Raw genomic sequence first — 17,432 nt, forward strand, 5'->3', positions numbered from 1 at the left:
AGGGAAACGTTGTGAAGCTGGCAGAACGGGGCCTCAGCACCCCTCACCCCCCTTTCCTGTGCCCCCTTCTCCCATGCCACATCCTCTCTCCAGTGTCCCTATGTCACACACCCTCCCCACGTATATGTTCTTGTGGTTCTTCCGGTCAGAAAACAGACAATTAAAATTTAGAATAAAGTTAGCTCATTAGGGCTTTCTCATGTTTCAAAGCACAAGAAGAGAAGTTCTGAGGAGCAGTCTCTAAATGATAAAATGACAAAATTTCAGACACTGCAACCCTGAGGAACTTTCTGGAGACTCCCCAATCCCACTGCGAAGTGCGCTGCCCCATCTGTCAATTTGCAAGTCCAGACCCACTGACAGAAGGGCTTTCCTAGCGTGTGAGCTACTTTGGACCTTGCCAGAAGCCACAGGAATCTCCTACTCCCTATCTCTATTTCCAGCCCACAGATCCGGAACCTCACATTCAATGCCAATTAATACATAAAGACCGCTGATTACATGTAACATGTTTTTGCTAATCCTTTCTCATCTTTTCCCACCTTTTTTCACTTTCTGGAGAGAAAGTGGCTGAAGATCTTAGAGATTAGTTGATTTAGGCAAAGCCACACAGCTAGTAAGGACTTAAACTGAGAGCTGATCCTAAACGCAGCACCGCAGCAGCACTGCGACTTTCCCCATATCGTATAGTTATAGACATTTAAATTTCTCCATTAACCTTGAAGGACTTGCTAATAAAACAGTTCTGAGTTATGTTTTCTTTTGACCAATTTTTCAAAGGAAAAATCTCTAAAGCTTCCACCTCCAGCAGTTATGAAACCGTACTCGTAAGCAAGTAAGACCCTGAAACTTGCCTGTTAATCCCTGTCTTCAGAAGGGGTCCCAGGGTCCTAATGTTTTTACATCTTTTCTTTCCGTATGATCTTTGAGTCACAGACAGCTCTTTCCATGCCACATAATTTGGTTGAGTTCCCAAACATGGTTCCATTGACTGAATGCGTAAGAATTCCCTGTGGTCTTGTTCTAAAAATACAGACTACCAGGCCCCATCAAATGTTCTGGCCCAGCAGGCCTCAGGTAGGGCCTCTCAGTGGTTTTGATGCACAGCCATGTGTGGGAGCTCTTGGACTGGTTGAAGAGTCAAGTCACAATGTTGGAGACTAGAGGTTTGGTCCTGGTATTACCACCCCACTCCCTGAGAATCAGTGTGTTCACTTGTGAGCTGAGAATGAGAAATCCTTGACTTTATACACCCTCTGCGGCAATGTATGAGAGCAGATTGTGTCATGGGTGTTAATACACATGGTGAAAATGCTTTACAAATTAAAATTTATTTCTATTCTTCTCCACAGGCATGGCCAAGAGAGCATCTAAAGTGTGTATCCATTCAATATTTAATATCCATCAAGTTTCTATCCAAGAGGGTAAAAATGCTGTGACCTTTCCTCATCAGGGGCAGAGGATAATCTTCTTGAGATCTCCTAGATGATTTGTCCTTCAATACCTAGTCTCTTGGCCCTCTTCCAAATCTAAAACTTTACAACCCATCTTTTCAGCTTTAATCCCACTTTTTATACCCACTTTTACAAAAAGGTTCCTTTTGCCTTTGGGGAGATGTCATTCAGGCTCCTTTGTCTGCAGGACTTTCTCAGTAAGCCTCCATGACCATCACTTGCCTTTCCACCATTTGATACTTAGGCTACTCTAGTTCTCCTCAGACTTGAATGTGAATTACAAGAGCCTGGGGAGCTTGTCATAAATGCAGCTTCCCAGGTCCTGCCTCACATGATTTTGGTCCAGAGGGGCTGAAGTGATGCCAGAAAGTTGCATTTAACTAGCACTCCAGGAAACTGTGTGCAGATGAACCTAGGTGCACACTCTAGGAAATACTACGCTATACCTTCTGTGTAGCATCAAGTTGGAATGTGCTTGTTTTGATTCAAGACATGGGATTTGTGGCATTTAGAAGGGATGGCTCTGAGGACGGCCTTTATACTGTGAAGGAAAGTTTAGCCGAGCACTTTAAGCCTCACTACTCAACTCGTGGTCTGCAGACTAACGGCCTCTTCTTACCTAGAAGTTCATCACAAATGCAGAATCTCAGGCCCCACCCCTGACCTTATGATTCAGGATTTGCATTTTAACAAGACTTCCAGGTGATGCATGTGCTCATCGAGGTGTCAGAAGCACAGCTGTAATGACCAGAACATGGGTTTGGACCGAAGCTGACTTGGGTTTACTTTTTGTACCCTAATTTATCAGTTGTGTGAACAGGGTTAGTAGCTTCACCTCGTTGAGTGTCTCTCTCCTAGTGAGTGAAATGGAATGATAGATACTGTAAATATCATTTGATTTAATGCTCCTTCTTATCTTGATAAGTATATTGTCTAGGAGAATTCCTGACAGAAAATCGTGCTTCATAAATGTCAGTTTCTTAGCACTCCTTCCACCATAATTAAATAGTGTCCAAAATTTATATGGGGAATAAGGAAATTGCTTAAGAAACCAAATTTTTGTTTAAACACTACAGGCAGACAATTAAGATATCTAGAACTATACAAGGAAGTCCTTGAGAGACCTGAAGCACTGTCTGAGAAGAACAGACCAGGGACACTTTCTCTGTGACTGAAAGAAAAGAAAGATGAGGGTATGCAAGAAAAGACATGACAGATTATAACTGAGCAGGACCTTATGGGGCCTTCCTGGGACAGACCCTCCCCCACATCCTCTGCTGTAGCGCCTCTCTGAAGTACCCAGATAACAGTATCTGATGTGCATTTCCTGAGTTGTTTTACAGATGCTAAAACCACCACCAAATGGAAGAAATTAACTACTTGATGATCACGAGCACATAACCTGCAGACATACTGGTGCCTAAGGATTGATAATGTTAACCCCTGTGACACCACCCTGTTACCTCACCATCAACCAATCAGAGAAATATGCAGGAACTGATCACATATCCTGCAACACCCCCGCACACACACACCAGGCCTTTAAAAATGCTTTTGCTGAAACCCTTTGGTGAGCAGGAGCCACCTGTTCTCCTTCTACTGACGCCTTACAATAAATGCTGCACTTTCCTTCACCACAACCTAGCGTCAGTGTCGCTTTACTGCATGCAAATGAGCAGACCCAAGTTTGGTTCAGTAACAGAATGGGTAACAAAAACAACTGAGTTCTCCCCATTGATTCCACAAGGGTTAGGCAGTGTGAAATTGAAGGCTGAGACAGGAGACCAGGCAGCCAATGATGACAGCTTGCCAATGACTTTCCCAAAGGTGGCTGAGAGACAGCAGTTATGCTGGGAGTGAATTGTAGAGGGCTTTCCACCTGATGCCAAGTCCCACTGTGGGCAGAGTCAGGATGCCATCTGTAGATGTGGCAAGCTCTGGAGAAGCTCTGGTCAAGGCATTCAGGGGCATTCCAGGAAAGCCAGGGTGCCACCATGGCCAGCATGCCCTCCCTGTATTACTTTTGTGCCTGGAGTGGCTGTTACTCTATGATTAATGGTGCAGCCTCTAGCCTACCACCTGCATACTTTGGGCAGGTTACTTAACCTCTTGTGCCTCTTCTTATTTTCAATATATAGCTAATGATAGAACCTATGTCATAGAATTAATATGGGGTTTAAATCCAATAATGCATATATAAGGTCTAGCTCTGAATAGGTTATGCACATTTTTGGTGTTTTTATGATTAGAGTTTCTATATAACATCCGCAATATGAATAGTGAATGAAGATGTAAATGTGGAAGTCGGCTAGGAAATCTTGTGTCTCTAAATAACTCCAAGGCACTTAGTGTTTGACCTATGTTAAAAAGTGATTTCTGTTAATTAAACTTAATATAATTTTATGATAATGGTGCTTGTCTTATAATTTAGACATTTCCAGGAGTGTTCCGAAAGGGGAATTTATATCCAGTAATAGTCAATAAAGCTAATTAACCACTTCCTGAAAAATTGCACTGATGAAGCTGCTTCAGTTCTGTTATCTCTGTGACTTATTCAAAGAGCCTAGCAAAGAGAGAGCTTCCACCACACTTCCCACTGTTTTCATTGTGTCTCTCCACTGCTCAGAAGACAGCAGCCCTCAGTGAGGTATTCCAGGCCCTGCTCCCAGCTCCCCATCAGGAGACTCTACTGGTCTGCAGTCTCCTGCTGCTCCTACTGTCCAGATCCAGGCTAGGCATTCTGTGTTCTCGATTGAAAAAGACACCTTATTCTTTTAATTAGGTCCCTCTAGGAAACATCTAAGGAGCCAAATTTTCAGTTGCTGTCAAACACTGACAAGTCTGTCTGATAGATTGTGGAGAATAATTCTATAAGCCATTCAAAAATGAATTCAACTAAACAGTGGCCATTTCTGTTAGATGGCTTGGAATTTAAGCTAACATTGTATGATCTAAAAGACATTTGTTAAACTCTTGGGGTGAGGGTTAATATTGATACTTCATATTGTACCTTTTATAGGATGGATTTTTACTCTTTGGAGGGCAGTACATGAAATATCCAAATGGCATTGATATCACTGTGGCTGTCACCATTGTCATCATCATCTTCATCATCCCAACAGTGGCTACGTATTGAGCAACAGGCATTCTGCTAGGAATTTTTGCATACGAAATAGAAAGTTTAAAGTTAAGCATTGCACTTCCTGGTCAACCCTTCAGGGTAAATATTTGCAAAAATGTACTATGGGTAGAAGTAAATAATTTAACCTTCCATTAGAAAAATGAATATACATCTATTGAATCTTGGAGGATGTCTGCCAAACCAAATGATTTCGGCTTAAGGCTGTCATCATAAGCCATTCTTTTTGACAATAATCAAATTGCAATGCAAATTATGAATGGAATTCACTTGTATTCCATCATAATAAATAAATCAGAGAACAGAAAAGAATGTATACATTCTTGAGAACAGAAAAGAATACATACTTATTCTCAATTGCAACTTAAAAGTAAGGTCCAATCATTAAGATACAAGTTAAAAAGATCCTGGGGCAGAAGACAGCGCTGTTTCTTACTGCCCAAAATTGTTATTAATCTATCATGTAACTGTTTCCACCAATCCTAACCATCATCTTGTTAAAGAGCAAGTTCAATAAAGACATCCATAATCTGCTCAATACGGCTTCACCCATGACATACAGAGTCGGAGGCTGGGGAAAGGTCAATTCAGATCGATAGGTTACTACACTGTTTTCCAGACAGATTTCTTCTCAAGGTGATAAGGAAGTGTAACAGTGGTCAAGCATATCAGAATCATACTTAAAGATTTCTTGTTCCTTAAATTAAGTATTAGCTTAAGACCCACCAGCCTGCCCTTTGTTCATGAAGCAACTGACATACGGGGCTGGAGAGAGAAGGGGGCTTCAAATAAACTGCTTGGCTTATGGTTTTGAGGGCATCAAGGAAATGTTATTTAAAAGTGGGGGGCGGAAATTACACAAGGCCTACATAATTAGATCCGACAAGTTAGTGAAGAGAAGGGCTCAACAGAATGTCAACATTCTAGTGACAGAAAATCTTTACTAGTCATGTGTTAAAATTTGAACTTCTAAATCACTAGTGTCATCTAGGAACCAAACAAGGTAAGGAACCTACAATTCCTAAACTTTCCTTGGATTATGACGTTGAGAAGAACAGGTGTCCTAGATATCAGATGAGATCTGGGCTTCTAAGATTTTGTTCACCAATTCCCCTAGTTTCCCTCTATTCTCAGTTTTCAGTGAGCCCAGTTCCTCCCATAAGTATTTATGACATGTGAATGCTTTGCAGGAGATGATAGTTTTACAGTAAAATTTAAATTTAATATTATTCTGAGTGGACTTCATTGAATTATTTTCTAAATTCTGTTTCATACATCACATCACCAAGCTGGCTCTGTTTTATCTGGCTTACCGACAAAGCAGTAACTGGAGGAGTGATAATAAAACATCACCAGTGGACTTTGAATGTTCTTCACTCTATTTCAATATTTAATCTTCAGTACAAACCCTGGCCCAACTATAAGTACACATAAACCCTGGGACAATTATACCAAGATCACACTGCGGGGAAGATTATCACCTTCGGCCAATTCAACATACCAGTCCTGAGAAGAGTTAACACTAGTTAAGCCAAATTTCCCCAATCTACCAGAAGTGTTACCGTTCAGCAGAATCAAATTATGGACAATTGTCATTTCATTCCTCAGGGACCCTTCCACAGAGGCCCCGGAATTTGCTCCCAAGGACATCTTCAGCACTGTGAGATGACATCAAAGATTGTTTTACCCATGGCAAAGTTACATCATAATACTGAAACAAAGCACGCTTAGCTTCTTAGAGAACTGAGCCAGCACCAGAAGGCAAACACTCCTGTGGCCCTAGCTGAGGGGCTTAATTTACATTTCCCTTATGCTCACATTCCTTTAAACTTACGTTTCTTTAATCTTTAATATGAGGGTTGGCCGGTCTACCCGAATTCCAAAAAATGTTTTCCCTTACAGTCCAGAATAAAAAAAAGGTGCCTATATCATAATATTTAAGGAAACGACATTTTTGGAGTTTAAGTGTTAAATTAAGATGTAATGTTAAACTCCATTTTCAAAAAGGACATTGTGACTTTTCTTTGGGATTCCAACCAGATAAGCTTGAAGACAGGCATCATAGTCCTGGGAATAACATACTCTAGGGAATCAACTGGACACAAAAGAAGATAATCACTGTGCATGTTGAGTCACTGAGTTTGAAATAAAATCACAGCTGCTTAACAAACAATTTGACTTGCATCTCTCTAATCCAGTCCATCAAACCCAGGCATTTTCTATGTCTTGAAGCCCACAGGTCTCATCTCTGCCCACAGTTACAGGGATTTTCTTGGGGTGCTGCTTCTGACTGTGCTTTTAGCCTCCAGGATCATTTTGTTTCTCTGACTTCTATCTTATTAGATTAAACCTGGATTCTTCTTTTCCTCCTCACCCTTTAAGCTTACTGTGCCATGTAGAAGATGTGTGCCTAACTGCTTCATTTTGCTTTGATCTGAGATGCAGCCTCTCTCAGCTTTATACACATGTGGTCAGATACATCAGAACTCCCCACAAGCGCTCGAGCCCAGCAGGACGCCAGTGCCCCCAGGTTGGGGGTCCAGGAACTGACTCGAGAGAGCATCACTTTACATGTCTAGTTGTATGTGCAGTGCTGGGGCTGCTCTGCCAGAAGGAAACATTTCCCCTTGGCTGAACTTGGCAAGGGGAACCTTGACAAGATCTCTTGGGAGAAACCTGCCAGTTGTTGGAGGGTTCAGCATTATACTGGAACCCTGATTATAGAGTGGAGGGTATTTTCAGGCAGAGAGAACCATACTTGAGAACACAACCACATGGAAATACCATTGCTTGATCAGAAACTTACAAGCACATTAACATAGTTGGTGTGGTGGGTTTAAACGATGAGAGCGGGAACGAACCAAGGAAGAAAAGACTAGAAAAATAGTAGCAGATGATGAGTGATCTCCTAAGATGTGCTGGGGGATTTGACTTGATCTAGTACATGTTGGGAATACGCTGTATAAGGGTAACAGGGTCAGAATCAAATATATTTCCTGGTAAAATTTGTGAAGTGTATAATGAATCTTCCAGAGGTTTCAGGGATAAAGATGACTTTACAGAAACATAAATGTCACAGATTCAAAGCAACTATGAAGCTAGTACTCTCCACTCCATCTCCCTCCAACAAAGACAAAAGCATCTGTACTTAATTTTCACAGAACGATTGCTCTACAAATAGTTGTTTGAATTTCATGAGGGCGTCTTGATGGCCACACTGGCTTCTCTTGGGAGAAGCAGGAAGGTCAAAAAGGACTGTGACAAGTTGGAAGTGACACCAACGAGGAATCAACCATGGCCAGAGTTTCCCAGAAAGTCAGCTCTCATTGCTTGGAGTAATGGCAAAGCTAGGTGATCTGAGTAGTCTGCATGCAAGGTATTCGACAGACCAGGAAAGAACTGTAAAGATACCGATAGAGAAAACATCAGAGGCACATGCCTTGGTTTTGGAGTGACAATATTATGGCTGAGGAGATGTTATAAGGCAGAGGCATAGAGACACCTTTTTTTTCCCCCTGGTGGAGGAAGGCCTCACTAACATCCATGAAGAAAGGAACAAGTCATCTTAACAGTCTAGCTGGAGATGGGGGGGGAGATGTGGAGGTGGGCAGTGGAAGTGTGGAGCTCCAGGAATTCTGGTGGAGAGGGCTCAAGTGAGACTATAGTTGGTAATCCATGTGCTTTCTAGTCTCAGATAACTAAAAACTGGGAAACATGAACACTTTATTAGAATTCACATGAGAAAGCAACAGGAGTGAACAAGTGTCCCTCTCCAACCCTTGACGTGTACATGAGACAAAAACTCTTTTTCTTCCAAAGTCCAGTTCTCAGCTCAAACTGAGACCACCTGTTTATGGGCAATTCATAGAGCAGCTAGCTAATACTTTGGCTTTGAACCACCTATAAAGCCTTAGGTAAAGTAAACTTTGGACATCCCTGGAGATAGTGCCCTCAATCCAACAATGTTCTAACATTGGCCCTGCCCTAGACTTCCATATTAGGTAGCCTAATAAGAAAAAATAAATATGTGGTTGGGAGGAGAGAGGAGGTCTCTCTTGACATGGAAGCTACTGTCCTCATCCTCACCTTAATTCTAGTTCCAGATTCCTATATTGAAACTAACTTAGCACCTCTACCTGTAAGCCTATAAACAGTTCACACTCAGTATGCCTTATCCTTACCACACTGACTCTTCACTTTCTCTCTTCATCAGCAGAATATCCTTCCATTCTACCAACCTCCAAACTTGGAAACATCTTTCATTCCTCCCTTAAAACTCTGCAAACCCATAAAGCAATATATCCTTAAAGTATTCTGACAATTATTCTTAAAATAGATTAATATCTTGTTCTTCCTTGCCACTGTACAACCATAATCAGAGCATACATCAGTTCACTTCTTCTACCCCATACCATATGCCCCTGACACCTCCACATGTCCTTCTGCTGTTCAGAAATTTAGTGTGCTTCCCCATTGCCTGAGCAGTCAAGTTCAGTCTCATGTCCCCATCAGGGCTGGATGGCTCTACCTCTTAAATAGTGATATTCCCACCTCTTCTCAGTAAGTAACCTCAATTCTGAGGTCAAAGTCTATGTAGATCCCATGCATTTCCACATTAACACCACTGTTTAGCTAATTCCTGGAACTGGCAACTCCTTTTCTTCCTCTTCCTACTGTCAGCTTTGCTATTTTCTACTGTCATATAAAGCCTAATTTAATTCTCTCCATGTTGGTAAAGAGACCCTTAGTAACTTTTGCTGCCACCAACCTTGAATAGCTGTGAGCTACACACTGGTTGGCTCAGGGTGGGTATTCAATAAACATTTAAATTAAATTATATTCAGTCATATTAATCTCAGTCTCCTTCATGTGCAAAAGTATTGTCCTTTAAACTACAGTATAAGGTCTTTGAACTTAATAAATACTTGCCAAATTGAATTGACTGACTTATGTTGGAAATAATTTTAAGTATGTGCTTGGGCATAGTCTATCAAACGTGGCCATTTAAACATAAAGGGAATTTAAGGGAAAACTTTTCTTCTACACTTTATCATAGAGGAGGAGAATTGATGTGATTACCCTACTCTTTTTCCCTTTAGGGTACATAATAGTCTCTTAGGAGTCAAGATAAGCCCTGTCATTTTTAGCTTTCAATAGCATTATGAGCACACATATTCTGATACATGGCATCATGTGGGAAGATAGTTAAAGGAACAGTCCCTATTTTTGGGATTTCTACATTCTAGTTAAGAAAAGAGTAGTGGAACAATGCCAGACTTTGTGCCCAAATGGATGTTTTTGGCATTGTGCTACAGGAATACATAGAGGGATTATGAGTGGTTACAAAAATAATAAGAGAAGGCTTTGTAGGCAAGACAGGTAATAGAGATGAACCTTGAGTAAAGGGGTAAGATTTAAATGGGAAGGTTAACTCTCTATGAGAGTTGATGCGAATCAATAACTCTGTCTGTGCCTTAGTACTCCCTTCCATAAAATGAGGAACTTGGGTAAGGTTATTTTCAGGGCTACTTCCAGGGACCCAAGGTAGGGAAGGTGGGTCATGGTGGAGGAGGGACAGTAATCCCAGTAAAATAAGAGGCTGAGCAAGTCTGAGCAGTGAAGTTGGTGAGGATTAGGAAAGATCTTTGAGTAACATTTGATCTTGAGGAGGTAGATAGCAGGGATCAGGGGTTCAGGATATTCTAGGCAAACAGTTAAAAGTAGGTGGGGCTATGTTCATTGCAGCACTGTTTACAATAGCCAGGACATGGAAGCAACCTAAACTTCCATCAACAGAGGAATGGATAAAGAAGATGTGGTACATATATACAATGGAATACTACTCAGCCATAAAAAGAAACAAAATTGTGCCATTTGCAGAGATGTGGATGGACCTAGACCATGTCATACAGAGTGAAGTAAGTCAGAAAGAGAAAAACAAATATTATATGATACCACTTATATGTGGAATATAGAAAAATGATACAGATGAACTTGTTTGCAAAGCAGAAATAGAGACATAGACATAGAGAACAAATGTATGGATACCAAGGGGGGAAAGGGAGGGGTGGGATGAACTGTGAGATTGGGATTGGCATATATACACTACTGTATATAAAATAGATAACTAATGAGAACCTACTGTATAGCACAGGGAACTCTACTCAAAGCTCTGCGGTGACCTAAGTGGGAAGGAAATCCAAAAAAGAGAGGATATATGTATATGTAAAGCTGATTCACTTTGCTGTACAGCAGAAACTAACACAACATTGTAAAGCAACTAGACTCCAATAAAAATGAACAAAAACCCAACCAAACAAACAGAAAAAGTAGGGGGTGCTATGTGGCTTCTCTTGCTCAGCTATAGCTCCTGACAGCCAAATCCTGAGGGTTTTGGAATTTATGTATCAGACTCAGCTTGAATAATGGTTCTGAGTTTTAGATAAATGTGTATGTTACGGAGAATGAAGAAAATTCACCTGGATAGGTTGTAAAACTCACTTTGAAGAAAAGAGTAAAATAAGGTCGCACTAGCTACATTTCAAACACGCAGTAGCTATATGTGGCCAGTGGCTACCATATTGGATAGTGCAAATGTAGAGCATGGCCTTCATCACAGAAAATTCTATTGGACAGCTCTGCTTTAGATCTCCTAGTTAGTTCATTCTAAGCCCCAGAGGGAGATCAGAGAAGAGGAGACACTCACCCTCCTCAAGCTATCTTTGGTTTTATGACACTTCAAACATTCCCAGTACATCTCAAAGAATGTCACCAAATTATTTTTAAGTTAATTTGTTCCAGTTCAGGTCAATTAAAACAAAAAAGGTGTCACACTCCAGTTTTTTTTCTGTGAAGAGCAAAACTTGTATTGTTCATATCTTCTCAGAAGAGCTATTTCAGCAGGTTTGAAAATAGAATCTGTACAGAGAGTGCAGGTTTGTTTGTTTCACCAATTACATCACCAGCACCTTTTGGAGACAGCGATGTGTACTTCGCCTCTTGGTGCTGCTAAGGTGTTGTTTCATTGGCCAGACCCCTTTGTCATCCCTCCCTTCGGGTCTTCTGCCTTTTTCACTGAGACTTTCTGGTGCCTTCCAAAGAGTGGGATCCAAGGTTAACTGATGAATAAACAGTACATCCTTATGAAGGAGACAGGTTTGTCAGGATGGCATCTTGAATGGAAACTTGCCACCTGGCCTTGGCTCATTCTAAAATGGAGTAATCTTTTTTAGGACTAAGATCCCTCTCCATGTCATTTAACAACTTGGAGAAAGGAGTTTCAAAACATAATTAAGCAAATTCACAATTTTTCAGATCCCAATAATGTAGAGAGGGCCTTAGAGAGATTTGCTTTTTGCTGGGACAAACACCAGACCCGCCAGGCTGACTAACAGAGAGCTGTGAGAGAAGGCACGAGAGTAAAAAGTGAGGGAGATGAAGATATTCCTGAGGACTGGAGGAGAAAACAATAAATGCCAAGTGTGTCTCACAAACTCCCAGCCCCTCTGGCAGCTGCCATCTCCCTCTTCAATCCAACCCTCAGGCAGACCTACTGTTATTTCACAACGGCGGGAGGGGGTGGGGCAAAACAGTCACACATCAGTGAACACATCTTCAGCCACAGAAAGCATTACTTTCTCCAGGGGTCCATTTGGCTCATTAGAGAACAGAAGTGAGAATGAGTCACGTGGCTTGGTTTTCCTCTTCCATGCCTCACATCAGCATAGACTCTTTGAGCTTTAAAGCGCTTCCTTCAACAATGTATTTATATAGCAATAATATTTTGTTCAATGGACTAAATGAGGCGCCAAAGATACTAAGATAAATAAGATGTTGCCTTTGCCCTTGAAGAGTTCAGTGACTATTAGAGGAATGTAAAATATCTGGCATGAATGTCGCCACTTTCACTTCCCTTATCATAGTAGGCATTGTTAATTTATTACTCATTCATACAAATATTGGGTGTCTACTGTGTACTCAGATTGAGCCAGGCACTAGAGATACTAAGACGTAAAAGTCAGGTAAGGTCTCCGCCTTTATGAAGTCTGCATTTAACATTCTCCTATTGAACTCAAATATGGCCTCAGAATCCTTCTCAACACAGTGCTCTAGTACCACTAATACCTTAGACTGGTAGAGAAGAGAGACCCATCGTCTGAACCATGGTCTGGCAGGAGAGAGAGATTCATACATCAAATAACGTGATACCGAGTGAAAAACACTATGGCCGAAGTGCACATTAAGTTGTATTGGAACATGGAAAGTGGGTGACTCACCTGTGTCCAGGGAAATCAAGGAAACTCCTAGACGAAATATAGGCTTTAAGGGACTTCGTTGAAAGAAGGACAGGAGTCCGTAAAGCAGATCAGAAGCAGTCAGTGGAAGGCGAGCACTGCAGGCAGAAGGAGGAACAAGAGCAGAGCCCAAGGCATGAAAGGGCACAGGTGATATGCAGGGAACACAAGATGAGTGTCCTTTGTGTGGCCAGTGGTGAGGTGCTGCAGTGGCCAGAGGTCAGGAGAGGGAAGACTGTAGAGGCAGGATTAGGCTCCACTGTGAAAGCTCATCTACTCCATGTTGTAGTGTTTGGACTTCATGCTGATGAAGACACTGGGAAAAGCGATGTGCTCCAACCTAAAAGAGAAGCAGTAGAATTTGATGTTTTTGAGAGCACAGACACCAAGCCAAAAGCCTAGGTCAGATTCCATCTCTGCCACCCAATAGCTGTGTGGCCCTGGGCATGCCAGTTAGTGCCTCTGTGCCTCGGTTTCCTCATCTATAAAGTAGAGATGATAATCATAGCATTCACTGCTTTGTGATGATTAAATGAACTAATATATGTAAAGTGCTTAGAACGTTGGCACATGGAAGCCCTCTGTGTGGGTTATTTCTATGTTTATCATTCTGTTTTTGCAAATTTGGAAGCTAAGGTACAGAAAGACAAAATAATTTACTCAGGACCACAACGCTCCTTTGTGGTGGAGGTTGGATACCTACCCATCACAGCAAACTGCTTTGAACATGAGTGTTATCAAACATTCATCTCTCCCAGTGGATCCCAGAAGATACAGTTTTGTTTGTTTAGATGATGAAGAGGAATTTAATTCTTTTCAAAACCTTTTTCATTTCTATTTCCCCCTTTTATCTTAAGATGCTCCAGCTGCTTTCCATATTGTGTTCTTCACTCTGTTGTTCTTTTATTTTAACATGTACCATTTCACTTTCCCCAAACACAGTGCAATTTATCATAATGTAAAACAAATAAATAAATAAACCTGAGCAGAAACACAAAGCACATTTTTCTCCAGGAAATTTCCCTGTTCTCAAGCACAGACAGAGAAAATCCAGTGGCACCTTCAACAAACATATACATCAGTAAGTGCATTAATCATATCACTGTAAGAAACTGGTTCAGCTCTGCTGGAATTTCTTGCTTAAGATTGAAAGAGAAGGCACGTCTTTGAAGATTGGCCAGATCTGTCCAATCGCTGCACCAGTCCAAGCCATTTAAAGTTTTGCAAAGCTTCCCACATTTGCAAAATAAGCACAATGGCTATTAAACTGCTCTCAAGGAGGCATTTTCCTAGCTTTCTATATATAATAACCAAAATCCTTTGCTCCCCAGATGAATATTATAATATCTGTGGTGAGAAGAAGAGATTCTTACCATCACTTTGTGTTAAAATCAGGCTGTCTGCCTATTCCCAAAGTGCTGTGAGTGATTAGGAATCAGGGTCTGTGATCAGGAGCAAGAAAAGGAGTCAAAGTGGATGGGAGAAAAGGAAGTGAGATTTTTAGTTGTAAAGCTTTGGACAAGATGAACTTTGTAGAGGTTTAGCACATACAGGTATTAGAACTCAAGTTTTAGCCTTTTGTGGAAGAAAAGAGATGAAGCTTATTTAAGGGGAATTGATGTAATGGGGCATATGTTTGGTATATTCTATTATTTTCTAGAGGAAGGATTTTACGGGTAGAGTGGAATTTGTAAAACTCCCTGGGTCGGAGAAGGGAGGGATTCTATGTTTAGGTGAGGGGTCTTCAACAGTATGGCTATGCCCAGCGTTACTTAGGTTATCCAAAGTGCCATGAGTCATTAAGGTTGCAATTAGTCCAGTTGGGAGTTGGTTGAAGAAGCACAAACACCAGCCCACTGTCAAGAATCACAGAGTCTGTGGTTCTCAAACCTGAGACACATTAGAATTTCTCAAGGAGATATTTTTTCTTTTCTTTTTAAAAATTAAAAAAATAGAAAATATATTCCTATAAAGTACAAAAAACATAAGTGTATATCCCATGAATATTTAAAAAGTGACCTCACCCATACATCAACTAGAGCAAAATATAGACCACCACCAGCACCCCCCTACAAGTCTCCCCTGAGCCCTTTACTAGTCAGTATCTGCTGGACCCACAAAGGTAATTGACATCAGACTTGCCTCACCATAGAGTTGTTTTGCTGCTTCTGAACTTTATTTCAATGGGATTATACAGTATATAATCTTTTGTGCTGGATTCTTCCACCAGCATGATATCTATGAGACTCATTCACATTGTTTCACATATATAAAACAGCTTGCTGTTTTTCACAGTTGTATAATATCGCTATGATAACAGGTGCATACAAATTCATATCTTGTATCTTCTTGTTGAATGATTATATCTTATATCTTGATGAATTTAAAATTTTCTCATAAATGTCTCCTTCATTCCTAGTAATATTTCTTGCCTTAAAATTTTCATTGACTGATCTTAGTAATGCAATGCCACCTTTTTATTAGAGTTTGCATATGTCTTTTTCTATCCTTTTCCTTTCAACATTTCTGTGTACTTATATATATATAATATATATACATATATATATAAAATCTTACAGGAATATGATATATATTCTACTAATACATATGTATATGAATATATATAGACTATAGGAATATATAATGTATATTTTAGTGTTTTATTTGGATAATATAGTCTAGCTACATTTAATGTATTTCCTAATATATCTGGATTTAAATATACCATTTTACAATTACTTTCCTTTTTATCCTACCTTTTTCTTCCTCCTTTTTACTCCTTGTCGTCTTTTGTATCAGTCTAGTACTTTTAAATTCCATTTCTATTTTTATTAGCTTTTTATTTACATATTCTTTTATTCTTCTCTCAGTGGCTACCTATAATGGATCCTTAATGGAGTCTGCCTTAAGTTAGTACCCGTACAACTTTTCAGAAAATGCAAGGGCTTCATAACACTTTTTTCTATTTATATCCTTTTCCACTTTCGTGCTATTGTTGCCATTTTCCTTTAATTCGATATTTCTTTGAATAAAATGTTACTACTATTATTAAAAAGGGAATATTCATGTAATTTACTCACATTCCTCCATTTTTAATGCTATCGGTTCCTTCTTACATATACTTGCTTCCATTCGGGATTATTTCTCTCCTGCCTGATAAATTCTCTTTAGTATATATTTTTTTGTAGACTCTTTTTTGGAACAAATTCCCTCTGTTTTTGTTTGTCAAAAAATCCTTGTTTTACCTAATCTCTGAAAGATATTTTTGGTAGGTAGAGAATTCTAAGTTGGCATTCTAAGTTGGCATTTTCTTTCTACACTGTAAACATGCCATTCTCTTGTCTGGTGGCTTCCATTGTTTCTATTAAAAATTCAGGTGTCAGTCTTATTGCTGCTCTTAGAAGGTCATATGTCTTTTTTCTCTGGCAGCTTTTAAGATTTTCTTTTTGTTATTATGAGGTGCTGAGGTGTGATTTTCTTTGTATTTATCTTGTTTTGGGTTTAAGAGATTCTTGAATCTGTGGCTTTATATTTTTTATAAATTTCAGATAATCTTTGGCCAGTGTTTTTTTTCACATATTTCTTCTTCTCCATTATCTCTTCACTTCTTCTTAGAACTGAATCACATAATTTAGACATTTTTGCTATATTCCATTTGAGCCTTACCCTTTTTTATTTTCCACCCTTATTATCTATATGTACTTCAATCTAGATATTTTCTAATGATCACCTTCCAGCTGCTTAATCCTCTCTGGTTTGCCTAATCTGCTGCTATACTCATCTATTTAATTCTTAATTTTAGTATTGCATTATTTTGCTTCTAGAATTTCCATTTGATTCTTTTCTATATATTTTAGATCACTGGAGGAATGATCCAACTTTTCACCTTTTTCTTGAACACATTAATTGTATGTATTGTAAAATCCATGTCTGATAACTTCAGTATTGTGATTACCTATGATCTGTTTCCACTATGTGGTGTTGTTTCTTTTTCCTTTTTCTCTTGCCTCTTAGTCATTTGGTCCAGTTTCCTGGCATGCGTATTAATTTGAATACCAGACATTATCCATGAAAAATAGTCTGAAGAAAATGGGGCTCTAGAAGATTTTATCTTCTTCCAGGGTGAATTTAATAGTCTTCCGGCAGGCAGATAGAATATAGGCAGATCACCTTAATGCAAGCAGCAATTGCTGTATATAATTTTAGGCTTTTTGAGGCACACATATTTTTTGTTTGTCTTTACCTCTAGGGAATAGCTCTTTTTTGGGGGGATTTCAACTAAAATCCTCAGACATTTATAATGGCCTCACCTCCCTGACCGGCCCAACTCCTGTACCATGAGACTGACCGAATTTCTGTTTAGCTTTTTAGCATCTCAGCAGATGCTTTTTGCTTGTTTTCTTGGCTTCTAGTACTGCCTTCTCCTCTCACTCCATGCACCACTTAAGAACTGACAAATGCCTTAGAGGAAATGGTGTACGTTTGGGGTTGTTTCACTTACTACTTCCAAATCTCATTCCTTCCTTTGGCAAAAGACTAACTTAG

General features: G+C 39.9%; 1 protein-coding gene across 5 annotated transcripts in view; it reads right to left on the reverse strand.

The window, feature by feature from the left end:
• Positions 1–17,432, reverse strand: part of LOC307192040 (uncharacterized protein) — a 284,325-nt gene that overhangs the window by 50,261 nt on the left and 216,632 nt on the right. For 4 of the 5 annotated variants that reach the window (XR_013829933.1, XM_079932456.1, XM_079932457.1 and 1 more), the window contains exon 3: positions 12,870–13,227. Coding sequence is in view for 4 of the 5 variants with exons in the window: in XM_079932456.1 (XP_079788582.1) it covers positions 13,161–13,227 (67 nt within the window). In the remaining variant the exon portion in view is untranslated. Of the gene's footprint in view, positions 1–4,411; positions 4,603–12,869; positions 13,228–17,432 lie in introns of those variants that run through there. The other variant, XM_079932459.1, reaches the window with a different exon arrangement.

This window comes from Stenella coeruleoalba (assembly GCF_951394435.1).
Source record: "Stenella coeruleoalba genome assembly, chromosome: 9".
Taxonomy (NCBI): Eukaryota; Metazoa; Chordata; class Mammalia; order Artiodactyla; family Delphinidae; genus Stenella; species Stenella coeruleoalba.